This window comes from Capsella rubella, unplaced genomic scaffold (assembly GCF_000375325.1).
Source record: "Capsella rubella cultivar Monte Gargano unplaced genomic scaffold, Caprub1_0 scaffold_6, whole genome shotgun sequence".
Classification (NCBI taxonomy): Eukaryota; Viridiplantae; Streptophyta; class Magnoliopsida; order Brassicales; family Brassicaceae; genus Capsella; species Capsella rubella.
Genome location: NW_006238918.1, coordinates 11,152,035 through 11,165,352, shown reverse-complemented (window position 1 = coordinate 11,165,352; position 13,318 = coordinate 11,152,035). Strand labels below are relative to the sequence as shown.

Sequence of the window (13,318 nt, the reverse complement as noted above, 5' to 3'; positions counted from 1 at the left end):
TCTCTCTGTGTACCGCATGCTAACCACATATATCTATGAATCTACTTATAATACAAATTCATAAAATTATATAAAATTAAAATGAAATGAATATGTATAACACTAGACTATATAAACTAATTACAAAAATAACTAATTAAATCAATATATTAAATTATGGACCCGTGGTGTACCACGGGATAAATCCTAGTATGTTAATATAATGTTATGGAAAGATCTGCAATTAAGATTTCATTAGTTTGTATTTTTTTTTTGTCGCAACCGAAATATGACCATATCTTCAATATATAGTAATATTGTTTTTAATTTCGAATAAGGATTCAATTTCTGATTTCGGGTTGTAAATTTTAATATTGTGATAAAATTTAAAATTCAATTGGGAACATAATGTTGTTTTTATATTTATTTTTACACCCACACAAATATTAGGACCCCTATCTAATTATTTATAAAATAATTATATGTTTTGGCGCATGACCACCTAACAGTTCCTATCCTATATGGACAAGTAAAATGAATGAAAAAAACTATATATTTGAACTTCAGGATTCTATTAGTGTACAATCAAACACTACATATAACATGGATTTGTTTTCTTCATGTCTGTTGGCTTTGGAGTTTGCAGGAGCATGTCAGCCATGAGCAGATGACCGTACCTCGTAGGCGCAGGGAAATTGCTGAAGCATGAGTCTGTACTTGACAATATCACCAAGAAGACGGTATGACACAGACGCAAATAATATTTTCTGACTTGCCTCGGAGTCTGAGAGATCCAGCGATAATGCTTTAGCTTCAGCCTGTCTTTTCATGTTGAATCTGGTGTGGGGACTCCAACTGGAAGATGGACAATGCCAACATCCTAGAATTCCAAATATTATTAGCAACTTAACCCTTAAGTTTCAGCCAATGAATAGATCAAACATGCTAATAAAATCATGATCCCATGTACGCATTTGATGCAGAGAATAACGAGGATGATTTCTTAAGGTATACAGATTTGGATTTACTAGCTCATAATTTTACTTGGACCAGTAGAGACTTTAGGATTTGAAGTTTGGTAATAGAGAGAGAAATTCGCTTACGAAAAAGTATCAGCTGCATAGAATATTGGAAGCCTCCCTAAACCTGCACACTTCCACGTTCTTCTTGGTGCCAAAATAATTTTTTCAGGTCCTGATCCTGTAGCAGTTAAAACAAACTGCAGACATAATACTATTAACACTGGTTTTTGTTAAGATATAACAGAAAAACATTTAAAAGGGACAAGAATAAAATGTCTGATGCAGAGTTATTAACTTATTTTTAAGCAAACATTATTTACCAATGGAAACAAGATGGCCATAAGCGCTCCGCTGACAAGAGGCGAGAGAAAGAAAATAGCCAACACGCAGGGACTTCCTGAAAACAAAATAAAAAGAAAGCATTAGAGTTTCTTTATATCAATGTTGCCAAAGAAACCAATACATTAGAAAAGTTTACCAAATCCAGTAAAGAAGGTCTCATATAGATATCAATGTTGTCAAAGGAACCAATACAGTAAAAAAGCTTACCAAAACCAGTAAAGAAGGCCCAGTTTGATTCAAAATAGTCTAGCCTTTTCTCCAGAGGAATCCCTGAGAAGTTCCACTTATATCTGCAATAAGAACCTGTAATTGGTGAGTTTCAAAAGTCTAACTAACTCAATTTCCTGGCACCATTGACTAGGCTGAAGTATATGATGAGATATGACAACTTACTCGTAACAATAGTAGGCATACATCCATGAAAGAAGTAAGAAATTCAGTATCTTCCCGATGTATGGTATAACACCAACAACATAAACCTGTTTTGTACAACCCATTAGCTGATCACATCTGTTACCAAATCCAAATGAAGAAACATATTATTCAATGGAGATTTACAAAGGAAAAACATTTACCTCCAGGAAAAAAAATGTCAGGAGAAGTATCGAATACACCTGCTCTCCTATACTGATCATCATCCTGGGAAAGAATCACGTAGCGAAAGGATTTTGGATTCACGCTTACAAACAGTGTTTTATGTTTTGCTTTTGAATTGTAAGAAAGTAAATCAGTACCCTCCAAGACCAGAAGGCCTATCAGCATTTGCCAAGTTCAGTGATGTTGGAGCTTCACCTTGTCTTAATGCTTCTGCTGAACTTAAGTCAGATTCCTCCATTGCTTCGAAACCAAGCTTTGCAATATCATTGTACCTGAAAACTAGATGGTCCTCATGACTCAATGTTCACGGAAAAGAAAAGAGATGGAAATGAAAACTCTAAACGAAGTATATAAATTTGTTTTCGATTGGCGATGTTCAGCTCGTGAAGGACCAAAGGTACAAGATTTCAACCGCTAATTATATATGTGAGTTGAGTGATGGTCAAAGATTTTGTCACAATTCTGAAAAGCGGAGGAAACAAAAGACATAACTATAATAAAGATGCAAGAAGGCTACCAGATATTACTCAAGATGAAGCTGAGCATGTACAGAGGATAGAACCAAAACACCTGTAGCCAAATTAAGAGCATTCTTTCTAAGTCAGAAAAACGAAAAAAAGTTGATATGCCTATTAAGACTGATGATTAAAACAAAAGACAAAATACTCCAACAAGAAGACTCTTCAAACCTTAACCATACACAATAGACTACTTAAATCTCGATGTTAACAGCATACTTACGTAAAAGAGCTGCAAAAGTCCACCACGTAGAAAGGCGTAAAATCCACCATGTGCGCATTGATCAGGTAATATCCACAGCAGGGCTGGATCAATAAACCACTTAAACACACCTAAACTGCACCAATCTCAAAAATAAAACCAAAGGTAACCATAAAAATATCAAATTGAGCTTTAATCAAGTCTCAGACTTTCTTGAGAGCATTGTTCAGGTATTATCCGCAGAAGAGCTAAATCTATAAACCACTTAAACATACCTAAACTGCACCAATCTCAAAACCAAAACCAAAAGGGTAAGCTAAAAAAATATCGAATTTGAGCAAGTTCCCTGCTTTAATCAAGTCTCAAACTTTCTCAAGTAAGATTTCTTATTCTCTGGATCATAACTAATCATAAATTCTTCGTCTTTCTCAAGCGAAATCCGATCACTTATACGGGAATCATGAAATCAAAACAAAGGCTAAATAGACCATTGACCATATCTTGTCCCAAAATCCAATTCTTATTCTCTATATCATAACTAATCACAAAGTCTTCGTCTTTCTCAAGCGAAATCGAATCACTTATACGCAATCAAAAACCATAAAAGATGAGATTTTTACCTTCCTAAGAAAATCAAACCATTCAAAAGAAAACACTGTCCAGTTCGTAATAAGAGCTTTCTCGACCTACCCACCAAATAAAAAACCAAACTTTCGTGAGATTAGTTGAAATTAAGTAACTCAATTATGATTCAGGAAACGAATCAGAGGAACCTGTGACAGAGAATAACAACACGGTGAAGAGAACAAGCTTCTCGGAAACCTTCAAGCCATAGAAGCAACACCTGCTTCGATTTAGGTATCATCTCTGGTCAATTTAAAAGGCTTCGGGGGGTTTCGATTGTTTGATGACGGAAGAGATTTAAGAGAAGACTTTGTTGAATCAGACAAGCAACAATAATTAGGTTTTGGTTTTGTAAAGAAAAAGTTAGAAGGTGGGTTTAATTAAATACATATAGAGTTCAACGCGGGATAGCATATAAAGAAAAAGGAATTATTTGTTTCTTGCAATCAATAAATAACAAAATGATAAAGATAGCATGTACCAGAAAAACATATAAATTTTATTTTATACTATAAAATAAAGTTTAATAATAACAAAAATAATAATAATTATTTAAATATTAATTTTGTATATACTATAAAATTAATTTTAATATAATATAGGGAAATAAGATAGGATTATTTTAGGTTTTTCTTCCAATATTAGCACTCACGCTCGAATATTCCAAATCTAGCATTTGTTAATATATTAATATTTATTTTTTTCTTTATTAGGATTTAACTTAAATAACAAAATCATTATTTTAAATCAACCCATAATTTATCTCCGATGAAGCTTGCGTCAAAGATAGCGTCGAAGTTTCTAAGATCTTCAGTTCTGATATGAGATTTTTCAATTCCTATCTTAGAGTTTCAAACAGATCTTGTAAAGCTTCAATAATCGATCTCCATATTCATCATCTTCTTCTTCTTTTTCGAGAACAGCGAAGACGGGGCGGTAAAGGCGACAACGACGGCGACGATCTCTTCTTCACTAGTCTTCCATCAGATCTATAATTCTCACCTCTGTAAATTTTGATTTTGTTACTGATTCGCTAACTAAATTTTTCTTCTAATTTGGCATTTATTTGGATTATTAGATGCCATTTTCCATTGATTAGTGTTGTTCGTAACGTGGGTTTATCTAGAAACGATTGATGTTCAGGGTTCTCTTTATAGTTTTGGTTTTAATTTTTGTTGGGACTTTAGATGTCAAATTTGTGCGCTAAACTCTTTATTTCTTATTTGCATCGTCAAAGAGGAAGAGGAACAACGATAGAGATGAAGGGGAGACGCAGAGGAAAGGAGTGAGAGATGTGGCAACAGAGATTGGAGCATTTGCTGTGAGAGCTATGGTTATGGGTGGAGGAGAAGAACTTTTGTAAGGAGATGTATCCGAATTTCATAGAATCCTTAATTAATTTTCATATAATCTTTCATAAAGTCCGATAACAGTTAAAATAAAGTGCTAACAGTAACATGTGACATTATTATTATGCAGAAACATCATGCAAGTACCAAAAGAATCTAAAAATATTTCACAAAATATTATACATGTCTAAACAACAAATCAAGTAAAATTGGATCAAATGAACATAGTCCTATGAAATGTCAAGAGACTCTTTAAAGATATACAAATCATACTTGTATCTTGTGTCGCCTGCACATACATCATGTTACTTGATTAAGTACTCAATCCCCATTTATTGTGATAAAAATTGAAATCATGGAATATGTTTCAGGAAAGTCTTCCTGAATTCTCAACAATGCTCCCTGAATGTTCAAAGTGACGAAGAAACACATCAATGCACGAGTATCAAACAATAAACAGTACAAAACAATCAATAAGGATGGTAACATGGTATAAGTAATAAGAAAACCGAGTTCTCTTATGAAAAGTTGCAAACTAAAGCGTACATGATCTTGTGTATTGTTTATTGTGGTAATGTGTGCTAATGTATCAGAGACAGTCTCCTTACAAGAATGCTATAAACTAAACCAATACATACACAACAAAAATAGTACAATAAGATCAAATAAACTACCTAAGAAAACTCAAACGTTAATGCATTTTTACAATGATACTCACCTAAATCTCCAAATAAATTCACTTTTTCAAAATCAAACATCATTAGAAAAACACCAAATCCTCTTCTTTTCATCACATTCAATACCTAAAGAAGAAGAGTCTTAGTATATCTAATTTCAAATCAATATCTACAACATATGATTCAGTTCTCCTATGTTTCAGATTCAATTTCTAGGTAGCTCCATTTTTATTTTCCAATATAGAACCAATTTTGAGAATAATAATCAAATGCTTAGTTATAGGATTCATGATCCCACGCTCCGATCTCCCGTAAGCAATCAACATAAGGCAATATACGAAAATCATATATGAAATTAAGAGTCTTGACGGAAAAAACGTGTTATCAATTGCTTTACGATTGCTTGAACTTTTCTGATAGGCACTTTTCATCTTCAAGAATGTCAAAGGGCTCACCTTTGTGAAATGAGGTGTTCCATCATGATTCCTTATTTCAATATATAGGTACAAGCTTCGTAAATCAGTTCCTTAGATTCTACAAACAGCGGTGAGAAATGTATTTAGGCAAACTCAGTAAAAAAAAATAACACTCATGCATTAGACCAGACGTGAATAAATGTCAAAGAGAAGCAAAAAAGGTCATCCTAAAGCTCACGCAAGCTTTCCTGTATTTTTTGAATTCCTGAACTTTGTCTTCAAGATCCTTGTTAAAGCACCTCAAACAAATCCATTGCTCTAAACATAAGAGATACACACAAAATAACACAGTCATTTGTTACATAGCCAAACTTGGCCCAACATAAGCAATATTGACTGGAGAGCATAGGTTCCATCAACAATAACTTCAATAAACCATAACAAATGAAGCGTAAGAGCCACACCAAAATCATAGTCATAATGACATTTTAGACATACATTAGATGAATTTGGTTTAGTCCCGGTTTAATACCGATTTAGTCATTGTGAGTAAAACTCTCTACATATATAAGAGGGTTCGTGTACATGTCGATTCGATTAAGATGAATGAGAATCACTTTTCTTCTTCGGCGTAACTGAAGTAGCAATTTTTACCCGATCAATTAAATTATCGAACCTCAAGGAGCAATTAATTAACACACCAAGAATACACAAATTTGTTTAATCTAAGCTTAATAAGAGATGAGTTTTGATTTCTAAATGTAACTAACAATGCAATTTAAATCAAGCAATGCAAAACAAGATGAAAGAAAGCAATAATCAAAAGACTAACAAGATTCGAATTGAAACAAAGCGGGAAAAGACAATTACTAAGCAATAATTAAAGACGAATCCTCGGGTTAAGGTAATTGATTAGGAGCGATAAAGAAGCGGATTATGGAGCTAACAACTTCAAACAAGCATTAATCCTTAGGCCATAGACACTAAACTAGACTAATCCATTTTCATGACAGTAATCACTTTACTAATCAAATAATCATCAACTTCTTCCAAAGGCAATTAAATGATCAATAAGCATTAATAACAAGTCTATCTAGCCACTAAACATCCTAATCAACATTTTCCAACGGCAAGGAGTGTAAAGCACTTAAAAGTTTTGGTTCGGGAATTTCATCGAACACCTTCCGGGCGTGAAACTCCTAAGCTCTAAATCAACATTAACAAAGTTGATTTAGCCTTATTAACAACCAATAAGCAAGGATCTTAAACTATCTAGTCCTAAACTCCATAACCCAACTCCAAAATCCCCCTAATCTACCTAACCCAAAGATTCAAAATGACTACTCACTCATGTTCATGAAAGCACAAAGTAATGTGTTTGATCTTTGTGAAATCATGATTAGAGATTGTAGATTAAGAAAAGGAAGAAGTAATTATATTAAAACTTAAAGATTCACTACAAAATCCAAAGAAGAACCTTAAAAACATAGCATAAGATCCATAATTTTAGGCCTTGAAACATTTATATAGTATAATAAATCGATCCTGGTCAACCCGAGATAAACCGGGTCAAACCCAAAGTCTTTATATTCAACCGGTCGATTGCATGGTCGATTGAAAACTTGTTTTGGCGTCTGTTTCAATCCAACCGACCTGTCAACCGACCTGTTGGTCGATTGGAATTCTTGATGGCTTCTATCTTCGTTCTGTATGGAAATACTCTCACTAAATCAGTCATAACTCATGAACCATAACTCTGATTGGCCTGACAACACCACCGTTGGAAAGCTAATTCTATTTCCTATCACTTTCGTTCAGAGCTTCAAAGCTAAATCACAAGTTCCAGCCTTCATCTGAGTAGATCTTTGAGGGACTTCAGACTGGATCTGCATCATCAATCCTCCACTTTGCATTCAAACATGTGTCTTCTATTATCTTAACCTGAAATAACTTAAAAGACACCCAAAACACACTCAAAGACACTATATGACTTCTAAAAAGCAAGAAGACTCATTTAGACACTAAATGCAACAAAACACAATAAAAATACAATTGAAACATGATAAAAATGATAATAAAACCCCTAATAAAGGTGTAAATATGATGTGTATCAACTCACCCAGACTTGCCTTTTGCTTGTCCTCAAGCAAACAATCTAAATAAAGGCCAAGAGAGAAGCTTGAAGGTGGAATTCAATGAGCACAAAATATCAAGCAAATGATTCAAACCAAAGTCCTCAAAGATAGTTCAAAGGTGCTTCAATAAATCATCGTACTCTCAAATATTTTCTCATGCCTAAGTTAATGCAATCTTCTAGTTCATTCTCATTCCATTAGCAAAGACTCACAATCAAGTTGAAACATCTCTTTAACATTCATTAAAGTGTTTGGCGCGGTCTCGCAAATGGTAAGTGAATTAATCTCAATCGGTTTAGGGTAAAGGCTTTTTGAGGTGGCTTTGTTTGTTTGTTTCTTTGGGTGACTAACTCTCAACTGAAACGAATGCTAGACAATCATGAAATTCATCTAAGACCAAGAACAATTTATGCATACAAAGATTAGCCCTTATTGTTCTACCCATCTTAGATATAGGATCCTAATTTCTACCCTTTGCAAACCTTTTTCTTTTTTTCTGTTCAAACCACACCCATTGGACACTTTTGGTCTCTTTTCTTATCAAAACACAACCCTCATGATCAAAACCTTATTAGTCATTAGCCACCTAGGGAACCCTTTCTTTAAACACTAAACTCTTATTTAATCCCACTTTCTTTGTCAACCTTTGCAAAACTTTTCCTTTTTTGGAGACTATCTTACCCAATTCTTTCTTTTACTTAGGTCTAGAGCTTCCTTTCTTATAACTTTAATTCCCTAGGGACTCCTTTTAAACTCAATGATCAAGCCTTTCACTTCTTATTCCATCCTTTTATTTTTCTTCTTTCTCCCAAACCCAACCCAAATATATAATCTAACCACCTAACTCTTTCATTCCCTAACCAATAGCTAGCTCATATTGTTCCAAATACTAGCTAAAACAAGAGCTAATGCCTTGTCGTTCTCGATTCTATCAAGATTTCACAATCTATAGCATTATCAAGAAGAGGCCTCAATCACAAAATCAATTTAAGGGTTGAAATGAAAGGTAAGGGTTAAGGGTAAAGGGACTTTCGAATCATTCAAGAGAGTGGTGAAAGGGTATATGATTCGATTAAGAAGAATTTACCATGAGAATGCATTCAAAAACCATAAGCGAGAGAATTAGATTCAAATTAAGTCCAAATACATAGAGATGCTTCAAAGATCATGTAAGTTTCACACAAGAAGAGATTTCTCTCAAAGAATGCAAAGGTCTAAGCATGAATTTTCATTTCTTTCCAAGATGATCAAGCAACAATGAACCATGATCGAGGGCTTTAATTTCAGTCATGAGATTGAATTTCAACAAGGCATATGAATCATCACTTCCAATGCTTGTCCAAATGCAAGCTATATGCTACTAGACTCAATCCTAAAGATCGAAATGACTATGCAAAACTACATGCGTGTTTTTGAAATTTTCAAAATTTTCAAATTTTTTCGATTTTTCTCAAAACAAATCTATTAACAAATGCAAGACTCAAGATAATGAAAAACAAAACAAAACACATCATTAGATACCTAGTCCCTCCCCCAAACTTAATTCACACCGTCTCGGTGTGATAAAAGGATGAGGAAGAGACTAACAAAAAAGAAATTAAAATAAGACTTAAAACGGTATATACAATGAAAGGTGAAGCCATACCTTGCCCCTAGTTGTGAACCTTAGGGAGGAGAATGAGAGGAGGAGCGGAACTCCTTGGTAGGCTAGTTGGAGGGGTTGAAAGAGTGTGGAGATTGGAATGGTTGGACCGTGTTACACCATTGAGGTTGATGGTGATGACCCTTGAGAGGAACTCTTGAAGTCTATCTTGGTCGTTTTGAAGTTCGGGTTGGATTCTTGATTTGACACTTGCAAAAGGAGTAGAAGAACCCTTACACTTCACCTTATACTCAATTTTTCCATCTATTAGCTTCACGGGATGCAAGCTCATGGTGTTAGAGGAAGGAACAAAGTTGGGAGGGTGGGTTTGTTTCTTCTTCCTCTTGTTGGCTTCAAGGCATCTAATAGCTTTACCTAAATACTCCTCTTCACCATTGTCTTTAAACTCATCAACTAAAGAGGCTAGACACTCACCATCCATGATGTTTTCATCAAGCTTTATGGTCTCTTTATTCCTCACATTAACAACTTTGATCTCTTCAAGTTGATAAGTCAAGTCTCTAGTCACTTGCTTACTCTTCATATCTTCATGTTGAGAAGCCAATCTAGTGATCTTACCATTAAGAGCATTGTACATCTCATCTATCTTATTGTGCATATCGATACACCTCTTATTAAAATCCATATAATCCTTAGTTTGGCCTTCTAAAACTTGTTTCAACATGGAATTCACTTCATTATCTTGAGGAGGAGCTTGAAGATAAGATTGTCCTTGGTTTGTGAATTGAGGACTTGGTTGATATCCTTGCTCTTGTTGAACTTGGCATAATCTCTCTTGTGAATATCTCCATGTGTAGTCGTCTTGTGGTATCTCTAGAGACGATTGATCACATATCTCATTGCACCTTTGATTACTTTCCGCCAAATTCTCAACAAGTAACTCTCCTTGTTCGATAATGAGATTTACAAAACTTCCGTTGCTAGCCACGTCCAATCTCCATTTTAGCTCCTTACTAACTCTCCTATATAAAATACTAAGGATAGCTTCCTTGTTGAATCCATGATGAGGACAATCTCGAGTATATCCCTTAAGTCTTCCCCACGCTTCATAGAAACTTTCATTGATACCTTGCTCAAAGCCCATTATGTCTTTCCTCACTTTGGCCGTTCTTTGCTTAGAGTAGAACTTGAGAAGGAATATCCTCTTACAATCATCCCAAGAGTTGACCAAATGTGATGGTATTGCTCTCTCCCATCGGCTTGCTTTTTCTCCAAGAGAAAATGGAAACAAAATGAGCTTGATACTATCATCGGGCACACCTCCAATCCGAAATGTGCTACACAACCTCTCAAAGGAGTCCAAATGATCATATGGATTCTCCATAGCTAGTCCTAAGAATTTAGAGTCTTGGATCAACCAAATCAAACTTGGCTTGATTTCATAAGCATTGGCTTCTATTGGAGGAGGTCGGATTCCATATCTTGACTCATGACAATGAGGAACATCAAAGCTTCCTATTGTGGCTGTTTCCTCTCTAGCATAAGTTGGATTTACTCTCAAATCTTGAGGTTGTGGAGCTTGAATAGTGTTAGTATGATTGTCCACATCCAACACCTTAAATGACCTTGTCTTCCCATTCTTCTAATTTTGATTTGAGTACCTTTGAAAGCACAAGAGAATCAAAGAAGACAAGTTAGTAACAACAAACAAAAGAGAGCTCATCATCTCAACTAGATGTGTGAAGCTAATCATAAGCGCGAAAATTAAATGGCTTAGTCTCAAGCAAAAATGAAATCATAATGGCTAATTGATATTGCTCCCCGGCAGCGGCGCCAAATTGATGTAGCAATTTTTACCCGATCAATTAAATTATCGAACCTCAAGGAGCAATTAATTAACACACCAAGAATACACAAATTTGTTTAATCTAAGCTTAATAAGAGATGAGTTTTGATTTCTAAATGTAACTAACAATGCAATTTAAATCAAACAATGCAAAACAAGATGAAAGAAATCAATAATCAAAAGACTAACAAGATTCGAATTGAAACAAAGCGGGAAAAGACAATTACTAAGCAATAATTAAAGACGAATCATCGGGTTAAGGTAATTGACTAGGAGCGATAAAGAAGCGGATTATGGAGCTAACAACTTCAAACAAGCATTAATCCTTAGGCCATAGACACTAAAATAGACTAATCCATTTTCATGACAATAATCACTTTACTAATCAAATAATCATCAACTTCTTCCAAAGGCAATTAAATGATCAACAAGCATTAATAACAAGTCTATCTAGCCACTAAACATCCTAATCAACATTTTCCAATGGCAAGGAGTGTAAAGCACTTAAAAGTTTTGGTTCGGGAATTTCATCGAACACCTTCCGGGTGTGAAACTCCTAAGCTCTAAATCAACATTAACAAAGTTGATTTAGCCTTATTAACAACCAATAAGCAAGGATCTTAAACTATCTAGTCCTAAACTCCATAACCCAACTCCAAAATCCTCCTAATCTACCTAACCCAAAGATTCAAAATGACTACTCACTCATGGTCATGAAAGCACAAAGTAATGTGTTTGATCTTTGTGAAATCATGATTAGAGATTGTAGATTAAGAAAAGGAAGAAGTAATTATATTAAAACTTAACGATTCACTACAAAATCCAAAGAAGAACCTTAAAACATAGCATAAGATCCATAATTTTAGGCCTTGAAACATTTATATAGTATAAGAAACGATCCTGGTCAACCCGAGATAAACCGGGTCAAACCCAAAGTCTTTATATCCAACCGGTCGATTGCATGGTCGATTGAAAACTTGTTTTGGCGTCTGTTTCAATCCAACCGACCTGTCAACCGACCTGTTGGTCGATTGGAGTTCTCGATGGCTTCTATCTTCGTTCTGTATGGAAATACTCTCACTAAATCAGTCATAACTCATGAACCATAACTCTGATTGGCCTGACAACAGCACCATTGGAAAACTAATTCGATTTCCTATCACTTTCGTTCAGAGCTTCAAAGCTAAATCACAAGTTCCAGCCTTCATCTGAGTAGATCTTTGAGGGACTTCGGACTGGATCTGCATCATCAATCCTCCACTTTGCATTCAAACATGTGTCTTCTATTATCTTAACCTGAAATAACTTAAAAGACACCCAAAACACACTAAAACACACTCAAACACACTATATGATTTCTAAAAAGCAAGAAGAATCATTTAGACACTAAATGCAACAAAACACAATAAAAATACAATTGAAACATGATAAAAAGGATAATAAAACCCTTAATAAAGCTGTAAATATGATGTGTATCAGTAACAATCTTTCTTTCTAAGCTCATTCCTCTAACATGGTATCAGAGCGAAGACTCAACCTCATCGTTTTCGATCTCTACTTCAATTCTTCCGCTTCTTCAACCTTGATTGATCGGTTCTTTCTGTCGATTGATTTTTCTCTTCACGCTATCAAGATGGTGACTCTTCGACGAACTTCAAAACGATTAGCTCGCGGTTCAAGTTCAGCAAAAAAATTGACAAACCCAGCTCGATCGGAGACTACTCGATCTATTCCGACGACATCTGAACCTATTCTAGTCACGACTGCACCTATTCCAGTGCCATTCTCTTCTATTTCGGTCAATTTGCCTTCGCGATCATCCATTCCGGTGATGAACGGAGCTACTCTACCTATTCCGGTGTTTGTGGAAGCTACACCTACTTCATCATCCGATCCGACGCAATCCTTCGCTGTGCCAAATCTCATCTCTCCTCAAATGTCTCAAGAACAGCTTGATTTTGACGGAATTCAATACTCGCCATACTTCTTGAACAGTGGTGACAATCCA

At 35.0% G+C, this 13,318-nt stretch overlaps 1 protein-coding gene, 1 long non-coding RNA gene and 1 other non-coding gene across 3 annotated transcripts; 2 read left to right on the top strand and 1 right to left on the bottom strand.

The window, feature by feature from the left end:
• Nucleotides 1–376: 376 nt before the first annotated feature.
• LOC17881478 (protein EI24 homolog) lies at nucleotides 377–3,658 on the bottom strand. Its single transcript, XM_006289559.2, has 11 exons — nucleotides 3,434–3,658; nucleotides 3,281–3,346; nucleotides 2,682–2,796; nucleotides 2,458–2,510; nucleotides 2,078–2,212; nucleotides 1,919–1,982; nucleotides 1,737–1,822; nucleotides 1,551–1,633; nucleotides 1,322–1,398; nucleotides 1,083–1,198; nucleotides 377–859 (listed from the first exon to the last, which is right to left on the bottom strand). The coding sequence occupies exons 1-11, from the start codon at nucleotides 3,523–3,525 to the stop codon at nucleotides 793–795; spliced, it is 954 nt and encodes a 317-aa protein (XP_006289621.1). The 5' UTR covers nucleotides 3,526–3,658; the 3' UTR covers nucleotides 377–792.
• A 372-nt stretch (nucleotides 3,659–4,030) lies between these two features.
• Nucleotides 4,031–4,788, top strand: LOC111830150. The gene is made up of 2 exons (XR_002833517.1): nucleotides 4,031–4,290; nucleotides 4,522–4,788. It is a non-coding gene; the product is annotated as an uncharacterized LOC111830150 (long non-coding RNA).
• A 5,731-nt stretch (nucleotides 4,789–10,519) lies between these two features.
• LOC111830287 lies at nucleotides 10,520–10,626 on the top strand. Its single transcript, XR_002833671.1, has one exon. It is a non-coding gene; the product is annotated as a small nucleolar RNA R71 (small nucleolar RNA).
• Nucleotides 10,627–13,318: the final 2,692 nt, after the last annotated feature.

Excerpts from the sequence above, each read along its gene's own strand:
- LOC17881478 (XM_006289559.2), bottom strand. The coding sequence starts at position 3,525 with ATGATACCTAAATCGAAGCAGGTGTTGCTTCTATGGCTTGAAGGTTTC. Across the intron at positions 3,347-3,433 it reads GTTGTTATTCTCTGTCACAG|GTCGAGAAAGCTCTTATTAC; the intron begins GTTCCTCTGATT and ends TTTGGTGGGTAG. Across the intron at positions 2,213-2,457 it reads TTCATCTTGAGTAATATCTG|GTACAATGATATTGCAAAGC; the intron begins GTAGCCTTCTTG and ends TCTAGTTTTCAG.